This window comes from Opisthorchis viverrini (assembly GCF_000715545.1).
Source record: "Opisthorchis viverrini unplaced genomic scaffold opera_v5_203, whole genome shotgun sequence".
NCBI classification, from domain to species: domain Eukaryota; kingdom Metazoa; phylum Platyhelminthes; class Trematoda; order Opisthorchiida; family Opisthorchiidae; genus Opisthorchis; species Opisthorchis viverrini.
This window is the reverse complement of record NW_008751859.1, coordinates 146,222-163,001: the sequence shown is the minus strand read 5'-3', so window position 1 is coordinate 163,001 and position 16,780 is coordinate 146,222. Positions and strand designations below refer to the sequence as shown.

Here is a 16,780-nt window from a genome sequence, read left to right as displayed (position 1 = left end):
GTTGATCGATTATGCGTACCTTCTAGATACGTATTAACTTCGTCCGAGATATTGTTATGTTTTTGGTCAAAGGTGACGCAGGGTCCACGCAGATTTGCACACTGGTCGTCTTGAAGAGCTGTAAAGATGAAACAATTTTATTTTGATGTTTGCCGGTGAAAAAGGTATGATAAACTATTTTCACAAAACACGACATACAAGTTCGGCGAAAACAAGCTACCGGTTTGGCTCTTTGGGGCTCATCAGGCAGGCCCAGTCTTTGAATCTGCGTTAAATTCATTTCGTAACTGAGCACCAAATTGAACGTGCCAAACACTCGCAGGCAAACCTACCTGACGATGACAGAAATTTGCCTGAAACTCTGTTTAATAAAGTGAATTTCAGACGTTTCTCTACACATTGTGCCCGTCGGAACAGTTCTTCTCCGGCCTTCGTACAAACTCTGACTGGTCCACACCAAACGGGGGTGTGCCGGAATCCAGGATCGCTCTTATTAAATTTGTTGGTACTGCCTACCCTTATCCATAATTTCACCCAGGACGTCTGAGGTACGAGGTAGACGTGCTACCGCCACACCGACAGCGCATTCTAGAAACATCTGATCTAACACTTCGGAATGGTCCACCAGAAAATGCGAAGTCTACCAGTTTCACAATTATCTCACATCAACCAAAAGCCTCCAGAAGTTTTCAAGTGTCCGTGGCTTCATTTGGCCTATAGGTCCTATCAAGCGGGTAAAACGTTGCTTCGACCTATTTTGAGGCTCTGAGCTAGCCAGTCACAGCGCTTGAGTATGGGCATATTCTCTCTTTCAAATTTGGTAATTCAGGTACATCCAGCGTTCGCCCCGCATGTTAGGTTACGGCAGCAAAGCATCAATGTTGAATACTGATATTATGCTGCTGCTGTTGACGACAATTTATGTCAAATGATCGAGGTTTTCCCCTTGAAAGGGCCAATAATTGGGAATTGCCAATGACCCTTAGGAATAGCGGAACTAGAATTCGGTTCCTCTCTGTTCTGGTGCGAATTAGCCATTTTAATTGTCTCAAGAGAGTGAGAGAAGTGTTCAGTTGTAAACCTCAAAATACAAAGTCGACTAGTATGAATGGTAAGTGACCGGTCCTGGAGAGACAAGCAACTATACCTCCTGACTTGAGCTCACCAGGCTGGTGCAACAGCGTTTGATCGACTGACGCTCATGTACGAATTCATTATCATAATTTCAAAAGCACTTGGCGCGCAGCTTCGTGATTCAGCTGCATTTTGTCCATTTTATTCAGTGCACCCAAATCACTGGAAATCAGGCTATTTTTATGAATATGGTGTGTGCTCCCAAGGAAATTCTTCAAGTTAGGTCAAAAATCACTTGCCTGGCCATGTGAATTTTAACGTAAAAGCCAGGCTACTGAATCCTGCAAAACCTATCTGGTGAGTTCCAGCCAAGATAGAGCATAAACTCAAGTATTTACGCACAGCATACGATGCCGCAGATTCTTCGATAATCAGAGACTGATGAAAAACACTGCGAAAGATAGTACGGAGGGAAAAGGCCCTGTAGAGGATGCCCGCTTTGTGCAATGGGTTGCTTCCACCCAGACAAGATGTGTGTTCTTTGGTCCATCAAGACCAGGATAGCCATAATGTTTAGGCGAATCAACAACGCCACAACAACGAACACTCAATGAGTGAAACGGCAGCTTTCAACCCAGTCACGTCCTGTACTCAGAAGTGAAATACCCAACTGATGCGCGATCTACTGAGGCTCAGTTTTGAGCCCGGCAGATCCATTTATGTTCTGTATCGTTGAGTTGTGCTTAGCCAGACATTTTTTGAACCCCCCAACAGTGGACAAATGAGAACTTGATGCTAGACAGTGTACCCGGCTGGCTAGGTTACGCTGTCCCTCCTTACGGTTTTACCGTTAACAAAAGGTCAAAACATCGCGCCTAAATCAGTCAATTTTTATTAGGAATGGTCGGCAAGGAACGTATTTTTTATATATTGCGGATGTTGGTGAGAATCCATGGAAAACGAGGATATTCGTAAGGAAAATCGGAGAAGGACAACGGAAGTGGTGGACTATGCCATGTATGTCTGCGATTTTCAACCTGGGTTGTGATTGTCTTGATTAATTATTTAAGCATTCATTGAGCGTTCATTTTCTTAGAAAAGCAGAAAACCATTCCTCATCAACTACAAATAAATGACCGGTTGCTGCTTGTCATTGGTGTGATTGTGTACAGAACCATTATCGCTTTTCTTGAATGTTCTATTGCTGAAGGCCCATTTGTGAAAACCTGGGGGACAGTCCAGGTGACGGCACACCACTTACCACGATTATGGCCCGAGAGTGTATAAACAGCACAAGCGCCGCGTTATACGCTTTCCACACAGATTCTACCTCACTTCTTAATTTAGATGTAGTTTAGGATCCCATACGTACGTCTCAAAGCAGCTTAGTGATGGCTTGTGCAAGAAAAAACGTGAGAATCGATAAACATGTGCTTTTTCAATTGGTCTACTGTTACCTTATTTGATTTTTGCTTTTCTTAGATAGTGAAGTGACGTCTTGCAAAATACTCACTCCGCCTGATGGATCTTCTTAAATGGGCATTGCTGTGACAGTTTGTCTTTGTTCTCAGAACCGCATCGTGTGGTTAGTTTCCTGGTTAGTATACCGAAAATAGGAACTCATACGGAATTCGAATAAGTTGAGGGGCTAACATAAGAATTTTCGACCAAAAATTTGAGTACTGGAGACTCAGAGTATGAACGATTATCATTACGTATCTCCTCAGTTATAACCTCGGCCAGGGGCGTATAAGTTCGGAAATTCTGTGCATAAATCGGTTAGAAGAACCACATATTCAACGCATTAACTGAGTGCGGAAAACAGTGCCTTTAATTTTTACAAACTCTAGACTTTAGCGAATATACACCCATTTGCAAACTAATTTGGTTCTTTCGAGAGACTCACCTGGAACCCAGCTGAATCTCTCGTTTGTGATGTTCTCAGGCAATTGAATGTGGTGCACCAGGCCGTCTCATGTTTCAGTCACTACGATATTCAAGATATCGCCTGAAATATTGCCTGACAACATCACAAACGAGAGATTCTTATGAGTATACATTACAAAAACTCGAGACTTGTTTACGCACCATAGTGGTTGTCGGGTCTTGACCGAATAAATTTTGAACCAAAAAATTTTAATGCATTTTGACAATTGGTTTGTGATGTCAACGACAAACTACTTCAGGTAGAATGGATTGAATGTGCACAATCTTGATCCTAGAATATACTCTTAGCCAGTTCTATCACGCAGTTTTTCCAAACTGTGACAGAACTAATCAGGTTGAAGCCGAAACACTCTAACAAGTGCCAGATTCTAGGACTTGACAGCGTGTCAGCGATGCTCTTTCACCTTTCCAACAGTCTTGGTGATGCAGTTTGTTCTAACCGTTCCGTACTTTTAACGTGCCCTTAACATTGTTACTGCGGTCAGGGCAAACGACGTCGGGTTTGTAATGAAATCCCCTGAAAGCTACCACGACAACAAGCAAGTTTAGTCGAGATGGGGCTGTGGTCCTGCCTCTGCTCTTCTTCGGCCCTACGGATGGATAAAACACCAGCGGGGCTTGAAACTGCGACTAGTGCAACACCATGGTAACGACTGTTCATGATACCCTAACTGGCCGATTAAGGCATAATTTGAGAAGTGCGGATTGAAGATCACAGGGTGACAAGCCCTGTTTGGGCCAGTTGAGACTTACACTAGGAAAAAACCCGCGTGTTAAGAGATCACTACCAGAACGTAAAAAAACAGCGAACGAAGGGGCACAGGATTGCAGACAGCTTTGCAATCAGTAGGGTGAAAAACCTTGGATCACGAAGATCAAGGATGTAAGGGAGCAACCAGATTATTGGTACTTTAGAGACAATGAAGGCCACACAATTCACTCTGTCTTTATTGCTGCTTTGGGTTCCAGCAGTCGCAGTAAGCACCAAAGTTAAACAGTGGTCGAAAGAGCGAATGAACCGAACTATTTTCCTGAGGTATTCACTGGTGCAAAAAAGCAGCTTCATGATAGTTGCGGGTAAGATCGCTGAATGAGAATATGCTTTTGACTGGTCCTTCAAGGGCTCCCTCCTAACAGTAAATCATCATAATTTATTAGATGACAACGCCTGACTAGCCAGTTGCGAGGAGACGGGAAAATCAGAATCTTTCCATTTCACGGCCTTCTCTTCAAGGACAACTTCTCCAGTTCTACCTTTCATCTTTGATGCAGAACCAAGATATGGGATGTTCTGCCTCTGAAATTCGATCGACCATTTTTTATTCGGAATGATTTTATTTAGTTCCGTTTTGAGGTTATTTTTGGACGAAATACGCACGAACTGGTACAGAAAGCGCTTGCTAACAATGATCGGTCCAAGAATGTGAAAAAAACGATAAGCGATCTAAAATACGGAGCACAGAATTTGTGGAAAGTAGCGTGGTTTAGCTCTGACTGACGTTTTCCCCTATTTGTTCTGTTCGCAAATTTGAACGCAAAACTGGGAGTCACATTTTACAAACATAAAGCAAAACATAAGTGGAGAAATCAACCCCACAATGGTAGTTGATCACGACATACCTAAACGATCCTTTATCTACGGGGAAAAATATAGACTAATCAGACAGTGTGAACGAGTTTAAACACCCGTCTTCAGGTTAGTCAAAGCACTGGATATTCCGCTACCAGTTTTGGGCATCATTAGGTAGGCCTAGTTCTGAATCGCCATCAACCTTACTTTTGAAGCGAACGCCAGGTTGCGACGACACTCATTTACAAATTAGGTTGATGGGAGAGTGGGCTAGAATTCACCTGTACAGTGAACTGAATATACACGTGTATTTCAGTCATGCCACTCGTCAGCACCAAATTAATTTAAAAATGTACGTAAATAATATTAGATGTCAGTGTAGATGAGGAACATGGAAACACGAGGACTAGGATTGAAATCAGTAGTGAGTTGTCCAGGATTCTTTATCAGTCATACAAAGAGTATTGAATGAATTTCATTCCAAACGAAACATGAGGCGGGCTTCTTGGAACACATTCACATGAAGAATACTCACAGACGGAGTTTGTTGCTTGTAGATCCTTTCAAGAGAAATTGGATGTAACTTCAGGAATGATTTTGAAGGAACTTCTACGAGGAAAGCGGCCAGTTAACTTCCCAACCAGAATTCGAATATTTTGAGTTGCTTATATTCACCAAACCCTGACTATTAGAAATCCTCAATTATTTGCATAACTCGTGAATGGAGCGTTTGTGTTCGCCAGACTCGCACGTGTGTTTCCGACTTCATATGCCGGACAGAAGCATACGACACCATGTGAAGCCAGTGAGACATTGCCGTCAAACGTGTCGGAAAGGTTTAACTTGCTTTCGCGAACTATAGACATTTGCAAACTCGGTTGGGCTTCACGGGAGACTCACGTGAATCCAAGATGAATGTCCCGTTTATGGTGGTCCACTTCAACTGGATATTTTTTAACCGCCACATCATTTTTCATTTGGTACGATATCCGAGATTCCGCAGTATATTTTCTTAGAGGAAACTACTCACAGGGTTGCTGAACTCCCTTCCACAGCCCACAACTGTTCTCGACCTTCTTGAGGCTCATCAGGTAGGCGCAGTTCCCGAGTTTCTGTCAACCTTATGTTCTACTTGAACCCAAATTGGACTCATTTCGACAAATGTACTCATTTGCATATCATTTCGGTTGTCATGATGAATCATCTTAATTTATCGTTTGTGATGTTCTTCAACTGAATGTGCTGACCAAAGGATCTCTCAGGTTGCAGCTAGCACGATATTCGAGATATCGCGCTACATGTTCTTGACGGAAAACACAAGTCATGGGTCGTCGACAGTCCACGATCGGCTCGCCCGTCTTGGGGCACATAAGGTAGGCACAATCTCGAGGTAGAACGTAGGGTTGACGGAAGCTGGGGGGGCCTGTACCAGCCTGATGGATCTCTTAAGATGAGCGAAACCGATCTTGGGCTGTTCAAGCAACCTCATAAATAATGCTGTGTCAATAAACTATACTGCGTTATCTTGAATACCGTATCACCTGGAACACGAAGCGATCATTGTTCAGCACATTCAGTTGAAAAACATCCTAAACTGGAGACCCTAAACTAGAGCCCCTCATTCACACGAGTGCGATTTGCAAATGAGTGTATTTTGTCAGATCTGTGAGCAGTTATGGTGTTCTAAACGGATCGCACAATCAGAGATAAAAAAAGCTCGGTCCACTTACTTCCGGTCTCAGCAAAGCTCGTATTCATGAACGTGGTCTGGATGGACAGAGATCCGTCATCCGTAAGTCCAGTGTTATTAGGAGGATTCATCGTGGACCGTTTATAAGCATTACCAGCCGATGATTTGTCAGTAGTATCCAAAATAGACAGAATAGAAAAACCTGATTTCCCGTCCGGTAGGAAACGTTCTGATGTTTCGTCCTTTTCAAAATATGGGGTATCTGGTGATTCGCAGCTGAGAGAAGACTGCCTTCCGACAAGCATTTCGAAGTGAACTATCAGCTCCAAGGCAAGACAAGCCAGATCGCGTTGCGGTGATGAGGTGGAGAACGGTTTCGCTTTTGATACTTCGTATTTTCTAACTAAACACTTCCCACCCCCAAACTACGTTTATGATTTGCATATTGGCGCTTTGGTTTGTGTTTGCTTGCCCAATTTTGAGTGATTCGCGGAGTGACAAGAATAGTTTCCTAACCTCATTTAGCCCTCAGCACCCCCAACAATCCAGTCTGATGGAGACTTTAGATGCGTGTGCGTGTGTGTATGGGTGTGTGCGAATTCGCCTTGCTTGTATCCCTGCCTTCTCTTGCCCGCCTTTCCTGATTTACTCTGCGTCTGCAATCACTCCGCCCCAGATCGTGCGTTTGTGTCGACCAATCAAACGACTTCAATTTGGTGAGACGTGTTAATCCTAGATGAGCAAGTCTCGGCATTTGTGACATAAGTTGCCTCAATCTAAACACCGATTGACGGCCGGTTTGTTAGGTTGTTGGTAAATGAGAACTGGCCGGTGTATGGCAATGTGTGAGTGCTGGTGAGGGCTTGATGCGACCCGTAGCCAAGGCGTACAGATAGACACACAGTGGTAAGGATGTAAGCCGATTTAACCGTGAGAGGAACCGAGATGGAGAGAAAAACTTGCTTCGTGTTGGTAAACGTGTTCATAAAAACATCTTTATGTAATGTAATCATCCATAGGACAAGATAGCAAACCCGGGTTTGATTTCGCTTTGACTGCTCGTACACGTGTCCCCACTGAAGACTGAATCCTGTTCGTCTATTTGTTAGTTCATTGAGTGTCGGAGTAATTCAGTGTGTGGAATTAACAATGGGGGCCTGCAGGTGACACTGAGAGTTTTGTGTTTTGTCCACCAGGTATTTTGGCCCCTCACCTGTTTGAAACATTCTCCAAGATAACTCAGTGCAATAACTACTTATGTACTATCCAGTTCTGAAAAAACCGATCGGGAATTCGGCTTACACACATGACGCGAGATAACCTGAACAAATAGTGTACAGGGAATAAGGTCGGTCTGTCGTACTAGTGATGGTAAGTTAGACGGTAGATCTTGAGCTGAAATAAAGCGAAAATACACCCAAGCAATCTAAGGAGACAAACTCAGTAAAAAGAAGACTTCTTTAGGCAGTTCATGCATAGAAGCCAGAACGGCCGTTGAAGCCCTTTTGAGTATCTAACATCACCCACCCAATCGTGCAATGATGATGTCCCCAAGCGTGGTGACTATAAACGTTTGCAAGTAAATTGCCATACTCGGCGAACAGATCGCCAGTCACCTTATCTACACCCACCATCACGAATCCATCATCTTATTCTTTGTTAAGTTTTGTTTGCGTTTTTTGGATGCATTCAATAGGACATCTTACCGATGGACACAGTCACTCTGATAAAGTTGCCAAACCGGAAGATAAGCTATATATATATATATTGTTCGCCAGCGCTTTCAAGCCCACATGTTTGAGCAATCCTGTGGCATAATGCTCAAAATTGCCTGAATAGGGTGCGTCAGGTAAACCGTGCCTAAATCCATTGGATTTATCTGCATAAAGCGCACAGTTTGATTCGAAAATCCCTGGGTGCTGTGATCGGGGGTAGAGAGTTTGAACTTGGAAATCAGCCAACCGAATCCTATCGCATACATCCGGCGAGGCCGAGCCGAGGTGGAGAGCTTCTGCAAGCACTTGCGCTTCACAGTAATCCCTAGCTTTTGTGATCATGAGGTTCCTCCGGAACAATTCTGATAGTCCACTATTTGTCAAATCTTGGATAAGTGCTTACTCATCTAGATAGGTTACACAACTCTTCTGTTTAAATACAACTCGGATATTATGACTAGGCGACTTTTTGAACTGAGCGCACTTAGATAACAATCGAAAAAGAAGATGTACCGGAAGTGGAATCAACGAGGATGACCTTAGCGTCCTAATATTATGGTACCCTCCAACTGAGCTGTACCGGATATGGAATGTTCGGTAGTGGATCTTAGTGGGTTTTTTTTCAGATATCCTTCGACTAAGCCATCGGTATGATCAGATCTTAAATGAGTGTGAGACAGAAATTTAGTTGGATTTGATGCTTTCTGGTGGCTTTAGATTGCAGTATGATTGGTAGCCTTGACATAACCGTAGTGGAACAACAGTCCCACGATGACATTCTGATAGTGCGTGGAACAAATCGTTATTAGCTAGATGTTTAATTCCACCGATACCGAACCTGATATTCAATGAGTGCTTCAATTTGAATGGAAGCCTGTTGAACATTCAGACATGGGTTGCCTATGAATCTGTGGGCCCAGACAAAAACCAAGCTAATTAGAAGTGTTCGATCTAGGGTCCAAACTCACCCCCTAATCAAGTTGAGTTACACACAGCACGAGAGAACAAACATGGTCTAATCAAAACCATTAGGGTCAATATTATAGAAAAATGTGACATCAAAAAGACAACTATCACAATAGGTGGTTGTAGTGTCCGCAGGTCCTCAGTTTTACAGGCAAGTATGCAACCCAATTAATTCTACCCAAGACTAATCAACAAATAACTGAGCTAAATTAACAAGTGTTACTAAGGCAACAAACATGAAATCATACCTGTGCTCCTCATTTTGTTACAACTTATGGGGCAGTTAATTAATTCCCCACCACAAAACATCAAATTCCAATTGTCTATGAAATACCTGACTGACAGCTACCTATCGACTGGTGCGATTTACAAACCTACCATTCTGTCCGCTCATTAACCTAACTGAAATGTTAATCAACCCCCCCTTTCCTACACACACAATGCATACATACAAACAGTAGTAAAAAAACACATACATACGTACACACGCATGTTAGTACAAACAGCACATTACAACTTTTTTTTCGGAGCGCAGTAGGTTGTTTGAAATAGGACTCCACTAATTTAAACCTACTAAATGAAACACAGTAAAAGGTTGATGAACAATAGGCGTGAGGCCCAAGTTCACCAGACCCATCAGCTCTCATGTCTCAAGCGTGAAGGAATTGCAACCCGAGGCAACACTAGTGTCATCGTTCTTGAGAACCAACGGACCATTGACCAGAAGACAAATCAAATTAGAGTCTGTTATACACGCAGCGCAACTGGCGTTTTGTAAACCAGGATCACCCGTGTGCCAAGAGCCGTCCGCTATGCACTTGGAACATAAAGATCTAACTTTTTAGTAGGCATGATCCGGTAAAATCCTCCTCGTTGTCTTTGGTGATATTCATTTTGTACAAGTGCTTACAAGGACTTGTTTCTACCTGACTCAGCTGCTCAAAACTACCTATCGCCTTCAGTGCGCATGGTAGAACAAATTTCTACCGTTAAATTTATAGTGTGATCTTGGCCTCTAACTGGCAGTGTGCACATGACAATTGTTTTGAGGGGTCAATGAAGTACAATGCTCCATTGTTTTGAGCGTTTGTGAGCCAGTCTTATTGACAATAGTGATTAGGCGATGAACAAAGTTGTCACAGTTGAGTGGGTCACCACGGCAATAAGAATGCACATCCTGTGAAACGGCTACACCTTGCGTAGCTTAAAACTAAACGGTCATGGTCCCAACGTCTCTGCAAAAGCGTTCACAGGGTGATCATACTCAGCCTGAGAGTAAATGATTGTTTGATCGACCTGATGAGCCGTAATAATTTTGATGTTACTATCAGAATCCTGCCACAGTCCCTGGTCCGTTAGATAACAGATCGTGCGGTTATACGGCATATGCTAACAAATCACGAATCCGGTGTGGATGAGGTTGACCAGGTGTTCACGAGCTGTCAAATTACTTTGCCAAATTTGGTTTGAATCAGTTCGTTGTTGCACGACGGTCGATGAAGTTCACTGGACAAGTCAATGCAGTAAAAAAAAACCAGTCGAAAAACCGGAAAGTCGTACTATAGATGAACGGACCAAACCAGTCTAGCTAAATGAAACGGGTGGAAACAGATATCTGGTTTTGCATGCAAAGCGAGGTCGGTAGGTGATCGGCTTTCCATCCAATTTTTTCGCGGCTCATCGGAAAGCTTAAGGGACTTTCGGTGAGCAGGGGCAGTATCGTTACGCTGTAACCCAGCCGGAAACTGTAGCCTTGCATTTACGAACGTGGTGGACGCCTGTCTTCGAATACTAACTCGTGTAGCATATATATTTTGGTGATTTGCGCACTTGCAGGCATTATGAACTTCCCTGATGCGATTATTTGTCAGTGCTTTCATTGGCTTTTGTTCGAAGTGGATGCCTCGAATCTTCAAAAACGTTTGGCTTAACTAATTGTGATGTGTACCGAGGCCATGTAGCCAAAAGCAGCGGGTGAATCCCTCTATCATTGGGAACAAATAATATCTAGCCATAATCAGAATGAAGAAACCACAAGGTTGGGGGGTATTATCAGAAACACAATGAATACCTATTGCAGTAGCCTATCAACACTGCTAGGGATGTCAGTCATATTCTACATATTCTACAAGCTACTTCCGAAATTTTTACCTCAGCGGTCTCCTCAAGGATTTATGAATCATGTCATCGTCCTGACATTCTGCATGCTGTGCACTGGCAGGAAAACGGAAACGGTTAAAACACAAAATAACCCCGCCGACTTAGGGTTGTAATACGTTGCAAGCTAGGAGGAGGTTCACCTAAGGGGGAATCCCCACCTGAAGATCACACGACAGCGTTGTCATGCAGACCCATTCAGTGTGTAACTCTTTCGAGGACGAACCATTCACTTATGTGTTTCATTGGTCCCGCATACCACCCACGTTGGCTAACACTGAGTGTTTGGTTTATATATACACAGCTCCCAGTCATTACGTATGGCACCAGTTTCATTTCGTCTTGCCTCATGATATTGCCGGTTCTCAAACAAGGACGTGAAACTTCAGATTGTCCAGAACATTACTGTATACACTCGAAATGCACCGCAAAATTTGAAGGGGTAAATTTCTTAAGATACTAACAAATAAACAGGAAAGATTTACTTACAAACACTACCGATTCATGACTAGCACAGTAATCCATCTATTGGAAAACGTGTCATCAGATATATAAAAAGGATAAAACGCTATAACTGATAAAGTTGGCATGGAAACAGCGTTTATCATCTTTCACTGCTCTCTTGTTCTCATTCTACTTTTGTTTCCGACTATCCCTGTCTAGGCTTGGGTAACCTGGCAGTATTAACTTGACATATTTCTTGTGAATGCTTTGATATGATGTTTTGATGTCTCCCCCCACATAAAAGAGCCAACTATGCGTCCACAAATATCCAGGTTTAGGTGTAATCCTGTCAAAATTTGCGCAGGTTACACGGAATTAGTCTGTAGTCCTATGTTTTCCGGTTCACCATCCTGTCTGTTTTTTTTTAGTTTAGACTGGTGTAGCCTTGTGTGTTATCTGCCATCCAGTACCGCCTAGCCTACGTGGACCTCTGTTGCTCTAACGGAGTCATATCCTTATACCTACAGCTACGTACTACCCTCTGGATATCTTCTTTTCAGGTTGTTCGGAATTTCTCCCACATATATTCAACAACCTGTCCCATGCGCTCCATTTCATCTGTAATCAGCAGTGTCTTGCAGTCGAACTGGAAACACCTTTATATGTGATAAACCATACTTGTCCGAGTAAAAATTCACTCGTTCCTTTTTTTATCTTGTTACCCGACAAATCTCGAGACTCACAAAACGATACTTATCTAGTGGGTTGTTCTTAGTGCGAAAACTTGTTATTACTCACTTTTGACCATGTGTTCATTAGAACTCATGGATAGTTTGTGCTTTATTCACAATTTCCCACAACATTCGAAACACTTCTAGCGCTGGTCACTGCATCCCTTCTCTCTGTAAGTTTCTGATCGACCACTTTGAGAAACACTGGGACCACCGGGATCTGGAACCTCTACGAACTTCCATCACCCATGCAGTTTTGTCTTATTTTGATCTCGCGGGGCTAACCCAGTACAGTTATAATGTATTCACCGATGATTTGTTCCGTGTATCAAATCAAAACTGATCTGTCTGATGTATCCACATAAGATGATTTACAATTGCTTCCTGTGATTTGCTCCTAATATTTCCTCTTGAAAGAATTTGTGACAATTGTTGGCCGGCCAAGAAAATAGCTTAAGCACGCACGCAAAGCAATTTTCTCTTCGCAAATCTGAAACCGACTACTTGTACCAATCAGGCATAGCTGTTTTCTTTTCCGGACCACACACACACACACTTACACACACATAGAGAGAGAGAGAGAGCACACAGTCCGCATTCTGTCGCATTGATTGTAGCATGCTTCCACCCCATGCTTATGGTTCCGGTCAGGAAGGCTTTGCAGATACACATTCGTGCATGGAAAATTATCCGCCGACAGACAGATTTGTGGACAATTTTGCGTACAATGATCTGGTGTTGTTTCCTGGCCATCAGTAAGCCAAGTATGATTTGCGGCTATCCGCTTGTTTGAACATACACACACACACGCATTCATATGTCGGTTTCCGTTTCAAGAACATGCTGTTTCTCCTTGGTCGCGCAACGGAACACAAAATCATTTAAAGATGCTTGTAACCCTACCTCCCCACTGTCCCTTCGGCTAGTAATTGTGTAATATAGTGGACAGACAATTATATGAATCTTTAGGGTAGAAATTTGCTTTCCGGCTTGACGCGTTCCCTACCTCAAATCGGGCGTTTTTTCGCTTGCGACAATTTGCGTGTGTTTGCTTGTTTGTCTGTCCGTTTATCCGATGCGGAACATTGTCCCTAGGTGCTTAAATTTCTATCAGACGAATGTTGTAAGAATGTTCGAATAATGGAATCGGAACTATGCTGTTTTAATTCGATGTGATAATCCACCCTTGGGGAACGTAGTCGAGGATTATGGAACCTAGTTTCGGATTGCGGATAAAAACAATTGTTCGAACATACTGGTCTGTCTGAGAAATGAGGTTATTCCTATGGCGTACAGGTGATTTCTGTTTGGTTTATCCCTACCGAATGCCACAAAACTGAGGGGATTGTTTTGAGCCCTGAGCTCTAATTAAAAAATACACCCATCCTATCTGCGAGCGACTTGGGCCGGTTAAAAGAACGTACACTGCGGCAAGATACGGAAATGGACACTGGATTTTGACCGGCAATTTCAGGGCAAATAGAGTCTGCCGTCCGGTTGTGAATTAGAAAAGTTCGGTGGGTCGGAGCCTGAGGTAATCTAGCTCAAACAAATATGTTGGATCAAATTTCTTTGGGAACCGGATTATTGATTTCCAAGATAGGAACCATCCGTTGGACTATCTTCTTCGTGAGAGGGCATAAATTTGGAATAATGACATTCTGGCTTCTTCTGGGAGATGACTTTAGGGACTGTTATTCTGATGGCTACTGTATTGCACGATGGCACTGCCCCGATGGTGCCTGGCTCTGCGTTTTTGTTGTAGAGGTTACTGTAGAGCTTCCTGTAGAGGTCACACTGTCGTGACAGTGTTGCTCAATGAAAGATGGGAGAACGCCAAAGCAGCGATCAGTCGTCTGTGTTCTGAACACAAATGAGCCCTCAAACTTTAAACATGACTTGCCATACAATTCCGATCTTAAATTCATCTACTAAGTGAAACCAGTTTTTGTTCCGAAACCCAGAAGCATTGTGAATCTGTTATTTCCTTATAATGAAAAATAGCTGTGATACATGTTCCGCTAACTACTCAGCAGTGTATTAACCTCTCAAATAAACAGGAAATCACGTAATTTGACTGATGCACTCGTCTACATACAAGCTTGATTTTGACGGGAGACTCACTTGGAGCCCAGCAAAATCCGTCTCGTTTACAGGTTGAATTTCGTGTAATTTGGGTTCAAGTAGAGCATAAGGTTGACGGAAACTCAGGAACTTCGACTACGGGTGAGCCACAAGAGGGGCGAAGGCTGCCTTGGGCTATCGAACAGTTCTCGGCAACCTTATGAGTAGTGTATTCCTTCTAGGGAATCCCGTGCTGACCTCTGCATGTTCGACTCCTTGATCAGCATACGTATTCGTGTGACATATTTTCAAACAAGTCACTTGAAAATACCTAAATTCTATTCATCTTTATTCAACAGATTCACAAGCAATTGCAGTGTCATCATCTTTGGGTAAACAAGTCGAAAGGAAAGTGCTATTCACTCTTATAAATCCACTGATAATAACTTCTACCGGCACAAATAAGCTGGATGTTGTCTGAACTCATGACCTCCAAAACAGGCAGAGCTCCGCAGAAATTTAATCTTGTGGGCCATTTGGACCATAGGAATTCAACAAGACCCAACTGGAATGCCCGTTACATAAATTGACAATTGAAATACACGTGCCGTGACCAGCTCATAAAAATTTCACATTATTTCAACTCAGCCGGTCAAATCTTCTGATGTCCTAGATAAAAAACGCAGCTTCAGATGTGTTTAAGGTCACTGGCGGATCGTTACTAGATCATGAGTGCACAATCTCGGTCAGTCCTTGAAATGAGCACAGCCGGTGGTAATTGCTGGGCTGCAATGGGTTAACACTCAACAATCTGCCACACTAGCCTCGTTAGATTTTTATTGAGGCCAATCGTTACCTGAGCTGTGCACGTTTTCAACACTATGCAACCCAAAAGTATAACCACATTTTGTTTGAGGACACAGTGCATGAATTCAATCATGAACCCAGGCCAGTTTAACCGCAGTTATGTCGTTCAAACTGTGCCGACCGCTTGTTTGCATCCACTGAAACCCACAGACTAGAATAGTTAATTCATGGTCAAATTCGTTTGTGCGATATACTCCCCCTACGTTTATTTATCCCTGATACCGCGCTTCTATAACTCACAGATATCTCATGACAGTTCGATAATAGTGAGAAAAATACTCTGCTGTTTGTTCAAACCGCTCCCCTCATACTAAGTAGGTACGAGTTCAGGTTACTGTAACATCAGTAACGCATGTATAAAAGCCTCACATTTGCTCTTAGCGTCCGGATTGTCTGTACCATTCCGTATGTGAGAATCCACCATTTGGGTATAGATATCGAGTGGGGCCTTGCAAAAAAACTGAATGTGGATGTGCAAGAAGGTCGATGTCAAACTTCTTCCTCATGACTTAATGGGCACAGCGCCAACCTACTGACCGGAAAACCCGTGGTTCGAACCCGACTTCTGCCTGTTGATTTCCCCTGTCTAGGCTTGGGCAACCGGGCAGTATCCCAGCCTTCGTGCTTCCTTCTGATGGCATGGCAGCTGGGCAGAGAAAGGATGTTACAGCTGAACGATTGTCTCTTCCTCCAAATCAGTTCTACCAAAAATGTAAACATGTAGAAGTGAAATAAGTTTGTAAATTATCCCGGCACTCTAGTCTTCTGACATCATCCGAAGGCTAACTCCTACGCATGTATCCTATAGTTCCTGTGAGGCGCTCCAAAAAGGAGAACAACGTGCAACTTCTCCCGTGTGGTGGGAATTTTACGGGTTTTCTTAGTTCGGGAGTTTTCTTCAAAACTTCCACCGTATTTCTATCCGTTTATACGTCCAAACTTTAGGCACCAAATTGCATAGGGCCTCGTGTTACTGTGCGTACCATTCTAGTTACTATCCGACTGTTATACCACTACTATTCTAGTTCCTTTCAACATACATTCCTGAATACTTTATCCTCCATAGGTAGTGTTCCGGATAGGGGAATATAATTGCTAAGGTAGCAGGAAAAGTGACACTTGACAGTCACTATTCCAGCTGCCTTAGAGTTGTACGACATGCTTTAAAGAGACATACCTATGTAATATAAGTGATCCACAAGAATAGCATTTTTCCCGGACGTAATGGGACTAACCGTGTTACACTGATTGAAGGAATTGCCCGGTCCATATCTGTGCGTCAAATCCCACACTAGTAAACACGGATTAACAGTGAAACTTCCCCCACTAGTAGCAACAAGAAAAGTTGCAGAAACCGGTTAGAGTTGTATGCTAGGGACTGAGGATTGACAGAAATTTAGTATGGCGGACAGTGATGTACTCCTGCCCCTCATTGGTCTTTTGGGTGTGCGGTTGTCTTGAAGGTCACTGCGTCAGGCAAGCCGGTGTAAGTTGTTTCCTGGTTTTTATAGAAACGAAGTAGGTCATTTAATGGCCGGTAGACAAATTGAAGACA

At 43.1% G+C, this 16,780-nt stretch overlaps 2 protein-coding genes across 2 annotated transcripts in view; one reads left to right on the top strand and one right to left on the bottom strand.

Moving 5' to 3' along the window:
• T265_08122 (hypothetical protein) overlaps nt 1-16,780 on the top strand; it is a gene marked incomplete at both ends in the record, with an annotated part of 88,548 nt that overhangs the window by 23,624 nt on the left and 48,144 nt on the right. The gene's annotated exons all lie outside the window — the stretch shown is intronic.
• T265_08120 (hypothetical protein) lies at nt 23-6,586 on the bottom strand (the record flags this gene model as incomplete). The annotated part of the gene is made up of 4 exons (XM_009173833.1): nt 23-328; nt 3,063-3,251; nt 3,550-3,611; nt 6,322-6,586. The coding sequence occupies 4 exons, from the start codon at nt 6,584-6,586 to the stop codon at nt 23-25; spliced, it is 822 nt and encodes a 273-aa protein (XP_009172097.1).